Here is a 21,958-nt window from a genome sequence, read left to right as displayed (position 1 = left end):
AGGGTGGCCCAGCGTGGATTATTTTTTTAGTGGGAAATTTTCCAACAATCACAGACATGGGAAGAGCAGTGTAATGGAGAAGAGCGAGATGAATCCAGTCCCACCTCCCGCATCTCTCGGTGCCTTGCCACTCTCAGCTCATCTCCTTCCCTGCTTGCCTTTTCCTGCAGCAACAGTTTGAAGTGGGTCTCAGACATCGTACCGTTCTCTGCACACATACTTCTGGACGTGCCTCTAACGCACAGGACTTTTCTTTTAACATGGCCATAACCACAATGCTTTTATGACAACCAACCCAATTAATAACAATTCCTTTATGTTATCTAATATTGAATCCATACTCAGTTTTCCTTTATATTCTCAAAAATACCTCTTTACAGTTGAGTCATTAAAAATCAGAGCCCAAATGGGGTCCAGCCAGTGCTTCTGGTTGACATGTCTCCTAAGTGTGTTTGAGGCTGTAACGACCCCCTTCCCCCTTTTTTCCATATGCTGTTTATTGTTGAAGAAACAGTTATCTGTTCTATAGAATCCACACATTATGCATCTGGCTGACTGACTTCTCAGGGTGTTTTCTGAGGGGCTGGCAAAGGTGTGGGCACAACTCCGCCATGTGTCCCTGGGAATGTCCCTGGGAATGCACGGAGGTCTGTGCGTGTCTCTCTGTGGGAGGTCCTGAGTCCACACATCTGTGCGGTGAGCCCAAGTGCACACCCCTGTCTTGGAGATGGTGTCCCTGTGCCCTGGGTGTGTCCTCCCTATGCAAGTGTGCCTGGGTGTGTGTGCATTTACACTTTAACACTCCAAATCTTGGCCTCTTCACCACAGTGGCTTGCCCACTTGAGTTTGTGACCCCTCGACCCCTCCTCACACACACATACACACACACACATGCATACTCCTGACAGCAGGCTCACACGTGGGCTGAGGCTGGAGGCAGTGGGAGCCCAGAGATGGAGACTAAGAAGTCACCCTGGAACCCCAAACACTTCCCGGGGCCTTCCTGGAGTCCGGAGACTGGCCAGGGAGGGCCAACTTTCCACGCCCCTCTCTCTAGGAGGCCAGCACCTGATACAGGGAGACTTCAGTTGAAAAAAGCCTCCAGAGAGAGACTTCACTCCTTCCAAATACTTCCTGTGTGTCTACCCACAGTCTACCCTCTGCAGCCCCAGCCCAGGCAGGAGGGAGCAGTGGTACCTCTTGGGCGGTCACTCGGAGAGGCCAGGCCACAGGACCTTTAGAGACAAAATGGATGGGAAACCCACACCTCTCTCTAGATGCCTCTGTGGCCCTGTTCCACTTCTGGGTGAGGCCTCACAAGACTGGCTTCACCGGGAGACAGGGGGTGCATTCCCCAAGGCAGCTCTGCACCAGGAAAAGGGGAAGAAAGAAACTGTTGTTATAGAGACTTCTATTGGCTGTTTTCTCACCTATGAGCTTGGGAATATTAGCCTACTTTATAGATAAAAAAACTGAGGTTCCAAAAAGTGAGGTGATGACCTAGGAGTGGGAAATGGAATTGTTTCTCCTCAGCTCCAAAGCCCTTTCCGTGCCTGGCTGCCTCCCAGAGGGGGGTGTGTTACACGTCAGAGAACAGCATGGGCAGAGGGAGAGAGAAGGGGGACCCTTTCCACCCCATCCCCTCACAGTCAGGAGTTGTTGCCCGCCCCGCTTCCTGACCCGGCTCCTTGTTCTAGCCCAATCCTTGGTATGGTGCTGACCCCCAGTGGCAGCAAAGAGTATGACAGGGAACTCAGACCAGAGAACTGGGGAGACAGAACCTCCACCCTCCCCAAGTGGAAGGACCCTCAGAGAACAGTGAATATACTCTCTCAAGGGGCCAGTGAGGAAACTGTGGTCTGGAGGAGGAAGAGATGCACCCCAAGTCACAAAGCTGGTTAAATGGTAGAGCCAGGGCTACAAACAGCTCTTCTGACATGGATGCCACGGGGTCAGCAGGTGTTAGTTATTAAGCGCTTACTGTTTATCAGGCAACATGCTTGGGCCTTTTCACCCATGTGACAGTCTCAGAGATGGGCATGTCATTTTCTGTACAGACAAGGAAACTGGTCGCCCCTTGAAACTGCCGCCTGTCTACTCTCTCCTCCCTCCGGGATCTCAACCTGGACTCGGGGTACAACAAGGGGAGAACTTGGCATTCAGCCCAGCCCAAGAGGCAGAGGACCATAGACAAGCCCTCCCACCCCCACACTTACAGACATCAACACTCACCGCTCCCACCCAGAAAACCTGTGAGGCAGGCACGACTGGACAGATGAGGAAACTGAGCTTCAGAGAAGCCGTGGTGGGGGGGGGGGCAGGTCACACAGCTATTTCTTGGAGGAGCTGGAATTAGGGCCAGGCTCAACATGGGAGTTTCACTGGCTGGGGGGGTGCACATCAGCTAACTCTGAGCCCTTCCCTCACCACCCTGTCCCCACAGCTGGCCCCAGAGCACACGCTGATGTCCTTCCGGAAGGCCCTCGAGCAGAAGCTGTACGGGCTACAAGCTGACGTCACCATCAGGTAGGTGTTGGGGTTGGAAGGATGGCACTGTGTCCCGTCCCCATGGCATCCACCTCTGGGTCGCTGCTGGAGAAACTTCAGGTCCCAGAGCCTCAGGGTGGGAGGGCAGAGTCTCAATGGTCCACTGCAGGCTGGGCACCGTGTTCATGACTGTGAATCTCGTGCCAAACTCCAGGATGTAAAATAAAGAACAGAACAGATGCTCTTGGTTCAAGCAGGGAGGGAGGGCTGGGACCCGGAGTCTGCCACAAATCCGCTTGAAGGAAAGACCAGATCCCTGTGGAGGACCAGATCGCAGAAAGATGGAGCTTAAACACTCTGACAAGTGAAAGCAGCACATTGCAGAGCGATCACTCATTGTGGTGTCGATGGCATTTTCAAAGACCACATTAAAATGACTTGCACGTTTTCGACATGTAGATGTATGTGCATCCTAGTACAACGGGGAGGAAGAATCCACCCCCATCTCACAGCAGATACCCCTGGGAAGGGCAGAGGAGCAGGGCTGCGCTGTGGGCATGCACAGGTTATATCCTGGACCAGGGCACCTCTTATGTGAGAACGCCTCCCCAGGGCAGATGTCCTAGAAATATGTATTTGTCAAACCTTTCTAGTAGATGGTGGCGAAATGCCCGAGGAAGGGGCACTCGGGTGCCTTTACCATTTCACGCTCAGGCACTATAGAGGCTCAGACAGCTGCAGCAGGGTGGACCAGGGTGGTGGGGGCCAAGATTGGTCAAAGGAACCTGCATCTGCACCGTTCTCATCGTGGCATCGCATGGTCTGGGTTCCAAGCCAGGATCCACCCCTTACTGGCTGTGGACCTTGAGCTAGGTACTTCCCTCTCCCAGCCTCAGTTTCCCCATTATCAAATACAGTAGCGCCTACCTTCCAAGGTTGCTAAGAGAATAGGCCCAACCCTCTTTCCTCAACAATCCCCACCCCCACCTGACCCTCACAGAGAACGCGAAGGAGTCGCCCACCAGCCTACTGCCCTCCCTGTGCAGCCGGGAACCGGAGGCCCAGAGAGGGTGGGTCGGTGTAAATGGAGTGGAGGGCGCTGATTATTGTGGGCAGGTGAGAGGCGGGGACAGGCAGTGACCCGGCGGCGCCACCCCCCTGCAGCCTGGACGGCGTGCCCTTCCTCATGCATGACACCACCCTGCGGCGCACCACCAACGTGGAGGAGCGGTTCCCGGAGCTCGCCCGCCGGCCCGCCTCCATGCTCAACTGGACTGTCCTGCAGAGGCTCAACGCCGGCCGGTGGTTCCTGAAGGTCTGGCTGCAGCTGTCCCACTCCTGGGCTTGGAAAGCATGGGCGGGGACCCTCCAGAGTGAGAGAGCCGGGTGGCCATCGCTCAGGTGACCCCCACACCCCCAGCCTCCCTCACGGCCAGGCTGCTTAGCAGCCTCCTTGGGCTCCCACCACCGCAGCCCGAATGTCGTTGTTGTCATTGCTTGCGCTGGTCCTGACTCCCTCACCAGAAAAAGCTGATGCTGATAACAGTTAAAATTGTCAATTCTGTAAAACTCTAGAGGGAGGCTGGTTCTCTGCTCAGAAGTGTTACTAAAGGAGAAACATGCTGGGGTCCGGGAGACATTCCGAGCAAATAATTCTTTGGGTAAGCAGGGTGTGGCACAGAGGTTAGGGCTGGGGTCTCCAAGAGCCCCCACAGGCCACAGCCATCACTCTGCTAGGCACGCACACCTCAGTAGACACTGGCAGCTCAGGGGTCTCCACGCTCGGTAGCCAGGAAGGCACGTGTAGACCCCTAAAAGGCTGGTGAGGCATCCACATGTGTCATTGTCTCTGCCAGACGGACCCCTTCTGGACGGCCAGCTCCCTGTCACCCTCCGACTACAGGGAGGTCCAGAACCAGTCCATCTGCAGCCTAGCTGAGCTCCTGGAGTTGGCCAAGGGCAATGCCACTCTGCTGCTCAACCTGCGCGACCCCCCGAGGGAGCATCCCTACCGCAGCAGCTTCCTCAACGTCACACTGGAGGCCGTGTTGCGCTCAGGCTTCCCCCAGCACCAGGTGAGGCTCCGCAGCCCCGCCCCGCCCCGCCTCGCCCCGCCCGGCTCCGCCCAGCCATGCCCCGCCCAGCCACGCCCCCTGGGGAGCGCAGCCTCAGAACCCCGCTGCCCCAGGCAGCCAGGGCCTGGCTGGAGCAGGACTCCAGCATAAACTCCCCATGCCCCTGTCCAAACCTCAGCTTCCTCATTTGTAAAATGGGATCACAAAGGGAACAAGGGGGGAACAAGAAAGTCCTTCAAAGTGTACAAAGGGCAGGAGCAAGTCCAGGTTCTATGAAGTACTGTTACTTTGACGAAGCAGTGTCCACAGCCTTGGGGTGTAGTATTTGGAGGTCGGAGGACTGTCACACCAATGTGTGACATGTGCTCGGTGCTGGCGGCCTCGGGCAGAGTAACTGCCGTTCAAGCCATCAGGCTCACCGTGACTGGGGTGGAGAGGGAAGCTCCCTGGGTTAAAACAGTTCACAGCCTCAGCTGGGACCGAGCCGCACCCATGATGACTATTATGTGCGAGCTTTCACCGAGTGCTAGGGCCTGTCCCTCCCAACCCTTGCAGGTGCTTTCGGACCTGGCGGGGGGAGCACTCTAAACCCATTTTGCAGATAAGAAATTAGAGGCCACCCCCTCTCTGCCTGCAGGTCATGTGGTTGCCCAACAGGCAGAGGCCCTTCGTGCGGAAGGTGGCTCCAGGCTTCCAGCAGACGTCAGGCTCTAAGGAGGCGGCCGCCAGCCTGCGGAGAGGTCACATCCAGCGGCTGAACCTGCGCTACACTCAGGTGTCCCGCCAGGAGCTCAGGTGCCCGCCGCCTCCTCCAGCTCACCCAGGGGAGGGCAAGGCCGAGTCCCTCCATCCCGCCTCTCTCTCTCTCTCTCTCTCTCTCTCTCTCTCTCACACACACACACACACACACACATACACACACACCTGCACACCCGCACAGTCGGGCAGAGGGCTGGAAGCACAGGGGCTCCTGGTTCAAAGAGGAGATGCCGAGAGCGTGAGGCACACATGGGCTTGTCTCTGTGTCCCGTGCTCTGGGGGTGCGGAGGCCTTCCTCTGGGGGCAGCTGTGAGGATGGTGCTGTGCTCTACAGGCTTCCCGGGGGCCCAGGCCCGGGGGCTGACCAGCCCGTTCCTTCCCCACAGGGACTACGCGTCCTGGAACCTGAGTGTGAACCTCTACACGGTCAATGCGCCCTGGCTCTTCTCCCTGCTGTGGTGTGCGGGGGTCCCCTCGGTCACCTCCGACAACTCCCACACCCTGTCCCAGGTGCCTTCCCCACTCTGGATCATGGTGAGTCGGAGGGGTGTCTGGGGGGCAGAGGGCACCTGGGCGGTGCGGAGAGCTGCCAATGGCACCCGGGAAGGTGCAGGCTCCACAATTGGGGCCCCCAGTGAGGTCCCAGGTTGGGGGGAGCCCATGGAGGGGACAGGCCTGAGGCACGAGGCGAGAACGTCTAGTAAACGACTGCGGGTTTGGTTGGGTGTTGTTACATTTTGTTTCAAGGGAGGGGAAGTCATTATACATAGAGGGTAACAGGACAAGTACAGGAACATTAAGATCTGCCGGGATTACGGTGAATCGGGCCAGTTTTCAACTGGGCACCCGAGCTCCCGCGGACAGGCCTGAGCTCCAGTCCCAGCTCTGCCGCTGGTGGGAGTGGGGGGCCCTCGATCTCCCGCCTTGGCGCCCGCTGGGGCCCCTCTGGGGAGGCAGGGTCAGGGAATCAGGTCTAAGTTGTGGGTGGTGAAGTCCATCCACCTGCCCACTGTCCTTTAAAACCTCCGGGCGCTCAGCCCTGTGGCAGCGGCAGCGAGAGCACACCCAAGTTTCGGGGTCACGGGAGTTCACCAACAGCAAGCAGGCCCCCGCCGCTCCTCCCCGGTCCACCTGAGGTCCCGGCGGTTTGCCCGCCAGGCCCCTCTCCGCTGACCCTGGAGGGGGAGCCCCCACAGCACACGCAGTCTTACACACACGCCTGCAGGCCACGTTGAGCCCTCGCACACACCTGTTTGTCCTTCATCATTCACCTCTTGCTTTGAGCCCCCCGAAGCACACGAACCCCCTGAGAGCGAGTGAACAGGCTCAACACAAACCACCTCCGCCCGAGCACCACGCAGGCGCCCCCTGTGCTGTGCGCATGCGCACGGGACCCTGACCTGGGCCCACGGTGCCTGGTGCCGGTGCCTCCCGGCCTTCCCCTGCCCCTCCCCAGCGGTGACAGGGGTCCTCCCGCCCTTGGGCCCTCAGTCTGGAGCCCAGTGTGGGCCGGCCGTGACTGAAGCTGCCTCGGCCATCTGTCCACAGCCCCCGGACGAGTACTGCCTCATGTGGGTCATCGCCGACCTGATCTCCTTCACCCTCATCGTTGGCATCTTCGTGCTCCAGAAGTGAGTAGGCTCTGACCTCCTTCCTCGGCCTTCCCTGCCCCAAGACAGACCTGGACCCACCGCAGCCAGGGGAAGCCCCTCCTGGGCCCTGGGCCAGGAGGAGGCCCAACCAGGCGGCCTGTGCAGGGGAGGAGGGCTCCCAATGGCTGGGTTTGCCGTGTGGACTCTGCCGGGTTTCAGCTCCCTGTGGCTGGCTCTTCTCCTCACCTGTTGTTGCCCGGGGCCAGGGGACCCCACCGCACTCAGCACTCGGTTGTGCCGCGCTAGAGACCTCCCACCCCTCAGGACAGCAGCTGGCACAGTGGTTGCAGTGGGGAGGTGGAGGGTGGGGGATCAGGGCCAGGCTGGGGTCCCAGCCCAGCCATGAACCCACGGGAAGGGGTTTTGTTCTTGACTGACGTTCTCTCTCTGTCCCACACTGCTCTGACCCGGCGCATGTCCCTCCTCTCTCTCCCCATCCTCCCCCTCTCTGCTGCACTCTGGCCTCTCACAGCTATCACTTGATCAGGTAATTCTGGTGTGGTCTTCCTCCTCCTGTTCCTCTTTCTCCCTGGTCCTTGCCCCCCCTTTCTCCAGTTCCTCTGAGAACCTGCACGGAGCCCAGGCTCCCTCACCGCCACCCCCCAGACCCCTTGGGCGCCTGGAGCCTCCTTCCCGCCCCAGCAGCCCTCCTGGCCCCGGCCCCTCCCTTCTGTCCCCTTCTTGCCCTGTGTGCCCCTCCGCTCTCCCTTCCCCCTGCTGTTTCTGTGGATGGGGAGCCAGTGTTTCCGCAGGTGGCTGACCTGCCCTCTCTCAGCACCAACGCACCTTCCCCTGGGGAGGGGGCTCTGCCCAGGCGCCTGCCCCCCCAGTGTCGCCTGCAGAGCCTCCCCCGCCGCCCAGCGCACGCCCGCCCTACCGACTCCTGTCTCTCCCTTCCCCTCTTGGGGTCTGCCTCTCCCTTCACTCCTTCTCTCTGTCTCTGTCTCATCTCTATTGCTTTCTGTCTGACCCCCCCTCCCCTGGGGAGGGTCCCACAGTGGCTGGGCTTCCTGTCTTAAGTGTGCATGGCTGCAGAAGCCCTGGCCTAACACTCTCCTTCTGGGCTCCATGCTAAGTCCCAGGATGAGACTTACGTCTCAGGGACTCAAGCCCTCTCTCCTTGGTGGAGTGCCTGGGGCCCTCCTGGGTCAGGGGCCTCACTGACCAGCTCAACACACGGCACGGGCAGTGTTGTCGGCCTCCTGGGAGAGAAGGTCATTTCCTCATTCTTCCCCTCACTTGCCAACAAGTACCTAGGGGACCTGCACCCACCCACACAGAGCAGGTGCTGAGGCTGGTGCCAGGGACACAGCGACAATGAGAGACCCGGCGGCCGGCCTTCAGCACGTGCAGGGGGCTTGCCGTGCAGGGGGCTTGCCTGGCTGGAGCGCAGGCCGCCTTTTCCCCTGCCTCCCGCTTGGCCCTTGTCTGTCTGCCCTGTTCTTCCGCCCATCTGCCTGTCCATCTGTCTGTCCACTTCTGCCGTGCTGACCCGGTCTGGAAACAACTGATTTCTTGTGGAGTCTGGGCTCCCTTCATCCACCCCAGCAGGGCTCAGCGCCCTGGGGGCTGGGTTGTTTCCGAGCTGACCCTCACTTCTCCTGGTGGGAGTGGGGGGTCTGGTGAGTCCTCTGTCCAGGTCACGGGACAAGTCTTTGGTTCAGAGGCCAGGGATTCGGGGCTGGTTCAGAGGAACTGCGGCAGGATAAACAGTGCCTGGCTCTGCCGGGCCCCTGCGCACCCTGTGCGGCCCCACCTCTCAGCCCACTTGGTTGATTTGACCCCCAGCCCTGGCCTCACCCCGGCCTCGGCCATCAGCAGGTTAACACGCCAGCCTGGCCTCCCGTGGGGGAGTACATGCCCCGCTCTTCCAGAGTAGCAGCAGCCCCATCCCAAGTTACTCTCACGCCCTTGGCACTGAACTTTCTGCACACCAGCTCTGAGCAAGGCCCCGGCCATGTCCCCTCACCTCTCTGCTTTCCTTCACCTCCCCTCTGGGGTTTCCCCCTGGCTTCACTCAGCCTGGTCATGACAGTGGAGCTGTAGGAGACATCAGCTGGGGCTCCCCAAGATGGGTGTGTACCCCAGTGTGGGTCATCAGAGTCATGTCTGCTAAGCCCTCCCCCGACCCAAATTTGTCCCATTCAGAGAGAGCCAGGTGCATAATGTGGGGGGTGGGGGACACCTGAGGCAGAACCAACCAAGTAAACCAGCCCAAACCACCTTCCTGGGCAAGGGGAGTGGACCTTAAGCTCCGGAGGTCAGAGGAGGCAGCCAGGGAACCCTGGCTGAGAGTTGGTGGGCTCCGGTTCAAGCCCCAGCTCTGCCTCTCCCTGGGCCCCGCCTGTGCGGCGGACCAGCACCCCGCTGGCCTCAGGCCAGACCCAGAGAGGCTCTGGGAGCAGGCAGGGCCCCTGCTCCCGGGGACAGGCCTAATGCACACGGCCGTCTCCGCAGGTGGCGCCTGGGCGGCATACGGAGCTACAACCCTGAGCAGATCATGCTGAGTGCAGCCGTGCACCGGAGCAGCCGGGACGTCAGCATCATGAAGGAGAAGCTCATCTTCTCAGGTGGGCGGCCCCGCAGACAGGCTGAGCCAGGCACTGGGCTCAGCTCTGCACCCCATAGGTGCACAGGGATGTGGGCGCACACGTTCACACGCAGGTGGGGGCACGGCAGAGACGTGCGGGGCCCACACACACACAGAGGCACGCGTTCACATGTAGACGTGCACACCCTCCACGTGCGGCCATGAACTCCCCATCCTATGGCCTACTGGCAGCCCCTGGGGGTGGGGGGAAGGGGGGGAGTGGGCAGGGCCAACGGGCAGGAATGGGAGGGGGCATCAGCTTGGAGGCTCTGCCCCTCTGCCTGGTTCGTACGGGGACCCACACACGGATTTCACCCCTGTTGTCGCCAGCCCGCTGACATCCCCAGTCTGATGGAGGAGGCAGCTATAAAAGCAAACCTGGGAAGCTGGGCGTCACGAGAGCTCTACCAGATGGCAGTGCTGAGCCCGAGTGGGGTGGCCAGCGCTCCCTGGGCTCATGTGGAGGGTTTGGAGCCCTCTGTGCAAGGAAGTGGCACGGGCGGGGACCTGGGAAGGATGGCTGGGAGGGGCCCGGTGATGGGTCTGAGGCCCGGGCTGGGCGAGCGGAGGGAAGGAAGGGCGTCCCAGGCACGAAAACCCTGTGGTCAGAGGGGGTGAAGGAGCACTGCCTCCCAGGGCACCGAGAGAGCTAAGTACCTTTCCAGATGGCTTGAGCGGGGGGCGCCTTTGTCAGGCTCACCCCAAGATGGTGCTAGGGGGTGGAGGAGGGGAGATTCTTGGGCCCCGGGTGTGTGATCAGGAACTTGGGCTTTGTTCTAAAAGCAGAGAAGGGCTGTGGGCAGATCTGTCTTCAGCAGGCTGCGACAAAGAACCACAAAGCGGGGGCTTAAACAACAGATTTATTGTCTCACCGTCTGGAGGCTGGGAGTCCAAGATCAAGGGGTCAGCAGGGCTGTGTGGGAAGATCCGGCCCACGCTGCACCCCTCGGCTTGTAGAGGGTCGTCTTCCTGTTCACATGGCATTCTCCTAGTGTGCGGCTCAGTGATTCAGGCCAGAGACGTGGGCGTGGGACCAGACAGAAGGGGAGAGATTTATAGCACACTTCAAACCCCAGCACTGCCCCCAGCTCAGTGTGTGAGCCGAGCACACTAACCTCTCTCAGCATCAGACTGCTCTGTAAGATGGGCTAGCATCCCCTCCTGAGGTGCTTGTGAGGGTTACTGCCATGCCCGGCCCAGAGGGGTACTTGGTAAACACTGCGTGAGTGGCAGAGGGCCCCACAGGGGTGACTGTGCTTTGGGGTGGGGGCTGGCTCCAAGGACCAAGGATCGTGTGAACATCTCATTTGCTCCTTCCCTCACTCACCCCTCTAACAGATGAATGCCACACACTGCTTTAGGTGCTTAAGACACACAGATTTGGGCTTACCTTAGCTCAGAAAACCTCCTCCTCTGGGGAGCCTTCCCTAAGCCCCAGGACCAGGGTGGAGGGCCTCCCCAGCCTTCCACAGCCCTCTGGCCACCCAGCAGAGCTCCTGGAGGAAGGGGCCAGTGGAATGAACTGCAGGCAGGAGGCCAGCCCCCAGGCCCGGCAGTTCCTGCCCAGCCGGACCCTCGCCTCTCATGTAGCACCCCAAACCATTCACTGGGCACCTTCCGAGTGCAGGCTCTGTGGAGTCAGCCCCAGTCCCCACCGCCGCCCACTCTAGGTTGAATAGAGGCCCTCTCCAGAGACCCTCAACCCCACAGAGGAACCCCCAGCCCCCTTGGGGGAGCGGGTACGCAGCTCCACTCAGCAGACCCTTCCTGTGCCTCTGCTGTGTGTCCTGACTGTGCCAGGCCCTGGGGACACAGATGCCCAGACCTTACCCCTGTCCCTGAAGTGTCCCAGGTGATGAGGCCACAGGCAGTGACGGGGCAGGGGCAGCAGGGGCTAGGGTGGCGAGGGGGAGGTCCCACCCCAGCCGGGGGAGGGGGATCAGGGAGGCTTGCAGGAGGCTGCAGTAACATAGAGGAGGGGAACAGAGCCAGACTTTAAGACAAGGAGGTGTTGACGGGAGGTCCCCCCCAGGAGAGGGCCTGGCGTGTGCCGAGGCCCTGCGGAGAGTTAACACACGGTGCCATGCTCGGGAGGGTGCACATGGTTTCCGGGGGCTAGCAGGCAGCGTTCCAGCAGAGAGTGGACACTACGCTCAACACCAAACCTGAACCCAGTGGTCTCATCAGCCTCCAAGTGCCTGACCAGGCGTCACTGCAGACACGTCCTTCCCACAGTGTCGTCCAGCCACCCCCGGTGAGCCTTCTCCCGCCCCCACTCACGTTCTGCCTCCTCTGGCCCCGCAGAGATCAGCGATGGCATGGAGGTCTCCGATGAGCTCTCCGTGTGCTCCGACAACAGCTACGACACATACTCCAACAGCACCGCCACCCCAGGGGACCCCCGGGGGACTGGCGGCCGTGCCAGGACCCTCACAGACAGGAGTGGCCGCTAGTTGAAGACCTGTTCTCCCAGGCTGGACCTAACGCAGAGACCAGGATGCCCAAAAGAGCTGGCGGAAGTGTGTCTGGACCCAGGGTGCCCTGGGAGCTGGCTCCACGGCCTCAGTGGCTCTAGCCCTCGTCTGCCATGGCCTCTCATGGGGGTGGGGGCCCCCCCTCGTCCCCGAGGCCCAGCTGGGCCAGGACTCCAGCCTCTCGGTTGCCCCTGCAGGCCTGGGGATCCTTCTGCTGGGAAGCATGGGGCCTGGGGCCCAGTCCTCCCGAGGTCCCCTCGCATCCCTATCCAGAAGTTCTGCTGGGCCATGCCGCACCCCCGTGGCAGAACAGGATGTGGATGCTCACGTGTTCGTGTTGTGAGGCGGCCGACTTCCCTGGTTTCTCCTGCCTTGAGGACCTGATGGCACTGGGCCTCTGCCCCCAGCAGCCCTCCCTTCACATCAGTCTCAAAGCACAAGGAGGTTCGACTTGGGAGGGAGCCGGCCGCAGTGGTGCAGCTGCTCCTCCTGACCAGGCTCCCATCACCACCGGCCCCGCCCCGGGAACCTGGCGGAGCCGTGTTCCCAGCCGGGAGCAGCTGGAAACGGCCGGAAACGGCCAGAAGAGCAGGCTCGGGGCTGCTCGATCCCGTGCCCAGGTGTCTGGCAGGCCTCCAGGGCAGAGCGGCTCAGGGCATCCACGGACAGATGCGACCTGAGTGGCCACAGGGCAGGGGCCACCTGGGAAGAGTGGTCTGGGGTGTGGTCAGCGGTGGGCACGTGGCCTCGAAGGCCTGCCCTGTGGGGGGAGCCTGACGGACCTTGGCCAAGATGATTAAAGCTGCCATCTTGACATGTCATCTCTGAATTGTCAGTGGGAGGGTGGGGGCAGTCCTCGCTGGGTTTGGGATTCAGTCTCAGCCCCGTGATTTGAGGAGGGGCCATTCTCAGAAATGAGTGGCGCAGTGACAGGGCAGCAGGTTCCTCACGGCCCTGGGATGGGGGACATTCCCCCTGACTGCGGTGAGGAAGACAGTCTCGGACAGGCGAAGTGACCGTCCAGGGCCACAGGACGGGTGGCGCCAGACCCCACCTGGGCTCCTGTCCCAGGGCTCGGGGTACCTTCAGTGACCAGCCGGGACAGTGCGGCAGATCGGCGGGGGCTGCTGGGCCCAGTGCAGGGTGGGCAACGGGCCCAGGAGGTCCCCTCCCAGCCACAGAGAGGCTTTCTGAGCTCCCTGGCCTGGGGAGTGACAGACTTTCAGCCAGGAGATGCCCCTCCACCATGGTGGAGGTGGGGCTTGGACTTCTCAAGGCTTTGGGCCTGACCAAAGTGGGGTCCACCCCATTCCTGGCACATTGGGGTGCCTGGGCTGAAAGCCCCAGTGTAGCCCCTGGGACCACAGATGTCAGATGTCCCTTCCTGGCTTTCGGGCCTTGCACCTCTGCCCTCCATGAAGGGGGCAGCGAGCAGCAGGGTCGGGGCAGGTCAGAAACTCCCACCTTTGTCCGAACAGTCCATGTGATCCCGGGTGTGTGTCCGAGGGGGAAGGCAGGGAGCTGACCCCTAGCACCAGCCTGCACTAAATAAACATGGCGCTTCCTGGGAGCCTGGGGATATGTCTCTTCTCCAAACAGGGGCCTTCTGGGTGGAGCTCTTGGGGTCTGAGTGATTCTGCCACCTTCTTGGAGGAAAGGAAAAGAAACCCCTCCCCAGTGTTGGTGCCCAGGCTAGGCTGGGCTCCCCACATTAACTCCTAGGACACCCCTCCGGAATGGTGAAGGATTCAGGGGTCAGCCCCCGCCTCTCCTCAGGCCCAAGGGAATGTGAGTGAAACCTGGAGTGGCAGGGTCAGGAGTGGGGTTCACTGCCCTACCCAAAGTGCCTCAACAAGCTCCTCCGCAGCCTCTGGCAGACCCGCCAGGTGAGGATCTGACCCTTCATGCCAGCTCCTCCCTGTCCAGCCAGCGCCCCTGGCCACGGTGTCCCAGGCTCCTGGCCAGACTCTGGCAACTTGAGACACCCTGGAGTTTCCAGAAGAGGGTAGAGCAGGCTAGGTGAGCTGTGTGGAACGGCCAGAGTCCCCCTCTCACCAGAGCCCTGCTCCGTACCCCTCACCCCCAGTGCAGAGGCAGTCCCACTTCCTGCTCGAACCCCCAGCTGGGCAGAGAGCTGGGCCTGTCTCCACCCTCAGCTGAGCCCACAGCCCCTGGTCAACCCTGGCTCCTGTCCCTCGACCTGAGGAGTTACTGAGAACCCCACCTTCCCGATGTCTTCCCCGTGTCTGCAGAGGACAGCCTGACTGGGAAGCCAGAGATGAGGCCCCTCTACTTCCCTGCCACCCCCTGTAGACACAGTCCTTCCTCCCTCCCATGGACTCAGTGGCTGAGGTCTCCTCCAGGCTGAACTCACCCTCTACTCCCTCCAGGGCCCCCCATGAACTCTCAGCCTCTCCTCTCCAAGTACAGCTATGAAGATGCCTGAACCTAGAGGTCCAAGATGGCCTTGGTGTAGGAGGACACTGTACTCAACCATGAAAACCAAACACACACATATGTATAGAGAACAATTACTCTTGCAAGACAACTGAGGACTGAACGACATCTTCCGAAAACCAGAAAGAGACCGAATAGAGGAGGCTGGGAGGCCACGGGAGCCCTCCAGGAGCTGTGGGAACGCTCCCTACTGGAGGAGCCATTGAGCACCACTGTTTACACTCAGCTCCACTTTGACAGGGTGGGCAGAGTTCTGTTTGGAGGGCTCTAGCCTGCCTGCAAGACTGCCTGGAACCTTTTGCCTCCAACAAAAAGGGAGAAATCAGGAACAGCAGGATGTCACCACATGCACCAGGCTTCCCTGCCAGGACCACTAAGCCTGGCAGGCCAGTGACCCAGGCTCCATAAGCACCCAGTTGGCTGCAACTAGCTTCCCCAAAACTACCAGGCACAAAGGCACAGAAGCTGCTTCTACACGGGCTCACTTTCTGTACAACAGGAGAGAGACTGTATGAAGAAGGGTGGGAGCTATGGGAACTCTCCAGGAACCACGGGAATACTCCGAGGCTGGAGGCGCAAGTGAATACCATTGTTTACATCCCCTCCACCTCCACAGGTAGGTGGAGCCTCAATCCAGGCACTCTGGTATGCCTGCAAGGTTGCTGCAAGTTGAGTTCCCGAGCCCATGTTGGCTCCAAACGAAGGGAGCAAGCACACCCAACAGGACATTACCATGTGCACCTGGACTCCCCATCCAGAGCCGCTCTGGTTTGGTAGGCCAGTGCCCAGGACATCCCACGCACCTGCTCAGCTCCTCCCAGCCAGCCAAAATCACCTGACAGTCTACTCACAGCTTCTACATAAGGCCACTTTTTCGAGACTGGAAGAGACAGCTATTTCCCCTAATTCATTTGAACGCACAGTGAAAGTGAAAAGATAGTATGTCTCTCAAATGAAGGAAAAAGAAAAATCCCCAGAAAAAAAAACTTAACCAATGTTACACTGGTAAATTTAATTTTAAAATAAAATTAAATAAAGAAAAAACCTTTAGGAAGTGGAGATAATTTTCCTGAAGAAAAATTCAAAGTAACAGTCGTAAGGATGCGCACCAAACTTGGGAATGAAATAGAGGAACTTATGGAGAACTTCAACAAAGAGTTACGAAGCATAATAAATAACCAAGCAGAACTGAAAAATACAATGGCAGAGATGAAAAACACATTAGGAGGAATCAACACAGACTATCCAATAGAGAAGAACAGATAAGTGACCCAGAGGATAAACTAGTGGAAATCAACCAACCAGAAAGCACAAAGAAAATGAGGATTCATTTAAGGGACCTCCGGGATAACACCAAGTGCTCACACATTCACGTTATAGAAATTCCAGAAGGAGAAGAGAAAGAAACAGAAAATTTATTTAGAAGAAAATATTAAATACTAGTGAAGTCCTAATTAAATATTTATTTTAAATCTGGTTAAAAAATAGAAAAGAAAAAAATTTTATTTAAACAAATAATGGTGGAAAACTTTCCCAACCTGGGAAAGGGAACAGACATCCAGTTTCAGGACACACAGAGAGTCCCAAACAACACGAAGCCACAGAGACCCACACCAGGACACGCTGTAATTAAAATGGCAGAAGTTAAAGAGACAATCTTGAAGGAATCGGGAGGAAAACAACAAGCTATATACAAAGGAGACAGCATAATGCTGTCAGCTGATTTCTCAGCAGCAACCTGACCAGTCGGACGGGAGCAAAAGGACATTGTTACAGTGTGAAAGCAGGAGCTTGTTTTCCTGACCAAGCAAAAACTAAAGGAGCAAATCACCATTAAACCAATTGTATGAGAAATGTTAGAGGGTCTTCTTTAAACAGAAAAGGAACGGCCATAACCAGAAATAACAAAATATGAGAAAAGGGAAAAAATCTAAAAGATAAAGGCAAATATTTAATAAATACTGAAAATCAGACATCTAAAAAGCTACTACAAAGGTCAAAAGAAAAAGCATCAAGCTCAATTCTAACTATAATACATAGTTAGGAGGTACACAACAAAAAAGATCTAAAAAAGTAACAGCAAAAACATAAAACATGGAGGGGGTTGTAAAAATATAGTCCTTACAAAAAGAACTTAAATTTAAATGCTTAAAATGTACTGCTATAGATACAGAGTGACATACACAAACTTCATGGTAGCCACAAGTCAAAAGTCTATACAAAATATGCAAACAAACAAACCAGAAAGGAATCCAAACAAAATACTCAAGTAAAACAGCAAACCACACAGAAGACACCAAAAAAAAGAAGAGGACTATAAAAACAACCATAAAACAATTTTAAAATGTCAATAAGTACATACATATCAATTCAGAAGTAAATAGGATGGCTGAATGTATTAAAAAACATGATACATCTTTATGCTGCTTACAAGAGACTCACTTCAAATCAAAAGACACATTCAGACTGAAAGTGAAATCAATAAGGAAGCAATGGCCTTGCCCTGGCTGGTGTGACTCATTGGGTAGAGTGCTGGCTTGAGAACCAAATGGTTGTGGGTTTGATTCCCAGTCAGGGCACATGCCTGGGTTGTGGGCCAGGCCCCCAGTTGGGGGCATGCAAGAGGCAACCACACATTGATGTTTCTCTCCCTTTCTGTCTCCCTTCCTTCCCCTCTCTCTAAAAAAATAAATAAATAAAATCTTAAAATAAAAAAAGAAACAGTGGCCTTAAATGACAATTAGGCCAGATGGAATTAGTATTTTTTTTAACATTTCACCCAAAAGCAACAAAATATACATGCTTTTCAAGTGCACATGGAGTATTTTCCAGGACAGACCACATGTTAGGTCACAAAACAAGTCTTAAAAAGTTTAAGAAGATTGAAATCATATAAAGTGCCTCTCTGATCACAACAGTATAAAACTGGAAATCAATTACAAGAAGAAAAATGAAAAACACACAAACATGGAGGCTAAGTAACACACTACTGAACAATGAATGGATTAACAATGAGATCAAGGAGTATATGAAAAGGTGCTTTGAGATAAATGAAAATGAAAATATTAATACAATAACCCCAAATCTGAGGCATAGCCAAAGCAGTCCTTATAGGGAAATTCATAGCAATAAAGTCCTACCTCAAGAAACAAGAAAAATCTCAAATAAACAATATAACCTCACACCTAAAAGAATTAGGAAAAAACAAGCAAAGCCCGAAGCCCGAAGAAAGGAAATAATGAAGATCAGAATGGAAGGAAAAACAATAGAGACTGAAAATACAAAAAAAAATCAATCAAATCAAGAACTGGTTCTTTAAAATATAATCAAAATTGATAAAGCTTTAGCCAAGCTTATCAAGAAAATAAAGAGAGGGCCCAAATAAATAAAACCAGAAACAAAAGAGAAGTGACAACGGATACCATAGAAATAGAAAGGATTATAAGAACACACTACAAACAATTATATGCCAACAAATTAGACAACCCAGAAGAAATAGACAAATTCCTAGAAACATACAATCTTCCAAGACTGAATGACAAAGAAACAGAAAATCTGAATAGACCATAACTATTAATGAAACAGATACAGTAATCAAAAAACTCCCAAAAAGTAAAATTCCTGTACCAGATAGTTTCATAGATAAAGTTTACCAAACATTCAACTAAGAATACCAATCCTCAAACAATTCCAAAAAACTGAAGAGGAGGGAAAGCTTTCAAATTCATTTTATGAGGCCAGCATTACCCTGATACCAATACTAGAAAAAGACAATACAAAGAAATAAAACTACAGGACATTACCCTTAATAAAAACCCTCAACAAAATATTAGCAAACCAAATTCAGGATTATAGTAAAAGGATCATACCCCTTGATCAAGTGGGATTTATTCCCAGGATTCAATACCAGTTCAATATCAGCAAATCAATTAACATGATACACCATATAAATAAACTGAAGGAGAAAAATCATATGATAATATCAACAGATGCAGAAAAAGCATTTGACAAAATCCAACATCTATTTTTCATTTTTTTAAAGATTGTATTTATTTGTTTTCAGAGAGAGGAGAAGGGAGGGACAAAGAGAGGGAGGATCAATCAGCTGCCTCTCACACATCCCCCGCTGCAGACCTGGCCCACAACCTAAGCATGTGCCCAGTCTGGGAATCAAACTGAAGCCCTTTCAGTTTGCAGCCTAGTGCTCAATCCAGTGAGCCACACCAGTCAGGGCCAACATCTAGTTTTTATAAAAATTCTCAGCAAAATGTGAATAGAGGGAACATACCTCAACATAGTAAAAGACATATATGACAAACCCACAACTGACATCATACTCTTTAAGATCAGGAACAAGATAAAGACATCCATTTTTGCCGGTTTTATTCAACACAGTAGTGGAAGTCCTAGCCACAGCAATCAGACAAGAAAAGAAATAAAAGGCATCCAAAATGGTTGCCTTTACTAGAACTAATAAATAGTTCTAGTAGAATTATTTCATAAAGTAGATGGACACAAAATAAATATTCAGAAATGGGCTGCATTTTTATATGCCAATAATGAACTATTCAAAAGAGAAATTAAGAAAACAATGGCATTTGCAATTGCATCAAACAGAATAAAACACCTAGGAATAAATTTAACCAAAAAAGATGAAAGACCTATACTCTGAAAACTATAAGACACTGAACAAAGAAATGGAAGAACACACAAATAAATGGAAGAATACACCTTGCCCATGAATGGGAAAATTCACATAGGTAAAATATCCATACTTTGCAAAGCAATCTACAGATTCAATGCAATCCCTATCAAAATACTAATGGCATTTTACACAGAACTGAACAAATAATCCTAAAATTTATACAAAACTACAAAAGACCCTGAACAGCCAAAGAAATCTTGAGAAAGAAGAACAAAGTTAGAGGACTCATGCTACTTGGTATCTAACTATACTAACTAAACTAGAAGGCTACAGTAATCAAAGCAGCATGGCACTGGCATGTACACAGGCACACAGATCAATGAAACAAAATAGAGTTCAGAAATAAAACCACACCTGTATGGTCAATTTATCTATGACAAGGAGGCAAGAATATACAGGAGGGTAAAGACAAATGGTGTTGAGAACACTGGACAGATACCTGGCAAAAAATGAAATTGGACCACTTTCCCACACCATCTATAAAAGTTAACTCAAAGTAGATTAAAGTCTTAAATTACTGTAAGGCCCAAAACCATAAAATTCCTAGAACATGGGCAGTAAACTCTTTGACATAACTCTCAGCAATATCTTTTTGGATAGGTCTCCTCAGGCAAGGGCAACAAAAGAAAAATTAAATGAACAGGACTATATCAAATTAAAAAATTTTGCACATCAAAGGAAACCATCAACAGAACAAAAAGACAACCTACTGAATGGGAGAAGATCTTCTCAAAAGACATTCGATAAAGTCTTAATATCCAAAATATATAAGGAACTCATACAACTTTAGCAAAGAAAACCCCCAAAACCCAAACAATCTGATTTTAAATATAGGCAGAGAACCTAAATAAACATTTCTGCAAAGAGAACACACAGATGCCCAACTGTCATTTGAAAAGATGCTCACCATCACTAATAATCAGGGAAATGCAAATGAAAACCATATTGCTGTGGGGGGAGGAGGGTGGGTAAAGGTGGAAGTGGGTATGGGGGGACAAATGGTAAAGGAAAAAATACAAGAGAATTTATAAATAAATAAATGAAAAAACTGATAACCCTGGCTGCCGTGGCTCAGTGGATTGAGTGCTGACCTGTGAACCAAAGGGTCGCTGGTTCAATTCCCAGTCAGGGCACATGCCTGAGTTGTGGGCCAGGTCCCCAGTAGGGGGAGCACGAGAAGCAACCACACATTGATGTTTCTCTCCTCTTTTTCTTTCTTTCCCCTCTCTCTAAAAATAAATAAAATCTTAAAAAAAATAACTGATAAAATAATTTAAAAAACACACAATAAGATATCACCTCACACCTGTCAGAATGACCATGCTCAATAAACAACAAATAGTAAGCACTGGCCAGGATGTGAAGAAAAGGGGACCCTTACTCACTGCTGGTAGGATTTGAAATTAGTGCAGGCACTATGTGAAACAGTATGGAGGGTCCTCAAAAAATTACAAATAGAGCTGCCATACAATCCAGCAAATCCATTTCTGGGTATTTATCCAAAGAAAAGAAACACTATTTGAAAAAATATATGCACTCCTATGTTCATTGTAGGGTTCACAGTAATAGCCAAGAAAACAACCTACGTGTCCATTACAAACGAATGGATAAGAAAGATGTGGTGTGCACACACACACACACACACACAGAGGAATATTATTCGGCAATTAAAAAAGAATAAAGTTTGCCATTTGTGGCAACATGGATGGATTATGCTAAGTGAAATAAGTCAGATAAAGACAAATACCTTATAATTCCCCTTATATGTGGAATTTTGAAAACCTCAAACAAATAAACAAACAAAACAAAACAAACATACTCAGAGATACAGAGAATAGATGATGGTTGCCAATGAGTAGAGGGGTGAAGGATGGGAATAAAGAATAAATAAATAGTTTGTAAAAAGTGCCTGAATCTCTCACATCCTTTAACAGAGAGCAACACATACCATCCTATTTTTAGGCAGAAGGGGGATACACCATTCTCTGGAACAGGGTCCATGGAACACCCCGTGCCCGGGTCCCTGGACACAAACCTGGTCACGGTGACAGTAACCCCTCCCACCGCAGTTCCTTCCCCAGACTGGGCCTGCCTGAGCCTGGCAGGGCGGGCTCCCGCAGCACCCTGGCCTCAACCACTCCCCTCGGCACAAGGCTTTCCATCAGACAGAGCAGGAATCTGGATTATCCCTCCTGTTGTGGTAAAAGGCCAGGGCCAGGGGAGGGGCTAGCCAAGGGCTGTGGGGCAACATCCAGGAACAGGCCACTGGTGCCCCAGGCCCACTGGGGCTCTTGTCAAGGCAACCACCTCCCAAGATGCTGACCTATTCCACGAGGCCAAATCTCCTGACCCGCCCCAAGGACACCAGGCCTGGGGCCCTGTGTAGAGGCAGCAAATGATCTGGCGCCCATTTGTGGAGTTGCTTCCCTCTGGCCCCAGGAGGCCAAGCCAGCCCAGAGCTGCCTCGTTCTCTCCGCCCCAGCCCGGCTTGTCCAGACCACCACGCCAGTCCTGCTATGCCCCCTCCAAGTTGGGTCCACTGTTGAGTGAAAACCTCCTGAACTCATACCATACCACAGAGAACCCGAGGACGTCACGCTCACCATATGGTCCACAGACACAGACCCCTGACGTGCACACACACTGTTCACAGAGATACAGCCCTGCCACACACAGAAATGAGCAGCCACATAGAGGCACAGACAGAGAGGGACACGCTAGGCATATACGCAGCTGCACGGTCCCACAGTGACGCCTGC

The 21,958-nt window shown here is 53.8% G+C and overlaps 1 protein-coding gene across 9 annotated transcripts in view; it reads left to right on the top strand.

The window, feature by feature from the left end:
* The window catches only part of GDPD5 (glycerophosphodiester phosphodiesterase domain containing 5), an 86,901-nt gene extending 74,050 nt beyond the window's left edge, over positions 1-12,851 (top strand). For 8 of the 9 annotated variants that reach the window (XM_045817909.1, XM_045817911.1, XM_045817913.1 and 5 more), the window contains 9 exons: positions 2,444-2,526; positions 3,652-3,802; positions 4,344-4,562; positions 5,200-5,357; positions 5,708-5,855; positions 6,870-6,952; positions 7,446-7,460; positions 9,431-9,543; positions 11,868-12,851. In XM_045817909.1, coding sequence (XP_045673865.1) covers positions 2,444-2,526; positions 3,652-3,802; positions 4,344-4,562; positions 5,200-5,357; positions 5,708-5,855; positions 6,870-6,952; positions 7,446-7,460; positions 9,431-9,543; positions 11,868-12,016 — 1,119 coding nt within the window. In that variant the 3' untranslated portion in view covers positions 12,017-12,851. The remainder of the gene's footprint in view (positions 1-2,443; positions 2,527-3,651; positions 3,803-4,343; positions 4,563-5,199; positions 5,358-5,707; positions 5,856-6,869; positions 6,953-7,445; positions 7,461-9,430; positions 9,544-11,867) is intronic. The other variant, XM_045817915.1, reaches the window with a different exon arrangement.
* The last annotated feature ends 9,107 nt before the right edge of the window (positions 12,852-21,958 follow it).

The sequence above is a fragment of the Phyllostomus hastatus genome, unplaced genomic scaffold (genome assembly GCF_019186645.2).
Source record: "Phyllostomus hastatus isolate PE091 unplaced genomic scaffold, TTU_PhHast_1.1 phas_scaffold_317, whole genome shotgun sequence".
In the NCBI taxonomy this organism is placed as follows: domain Eukaryota; kingdom Metazoa; phylum Chordata; class Mammalia; order Chiroptera; family Phyllostomidae; genus Phyllostomus; species Phyllostomus hastatus.
This window is presented reverse-complemented; position numbering and strand designations above follow the sequence as displayed.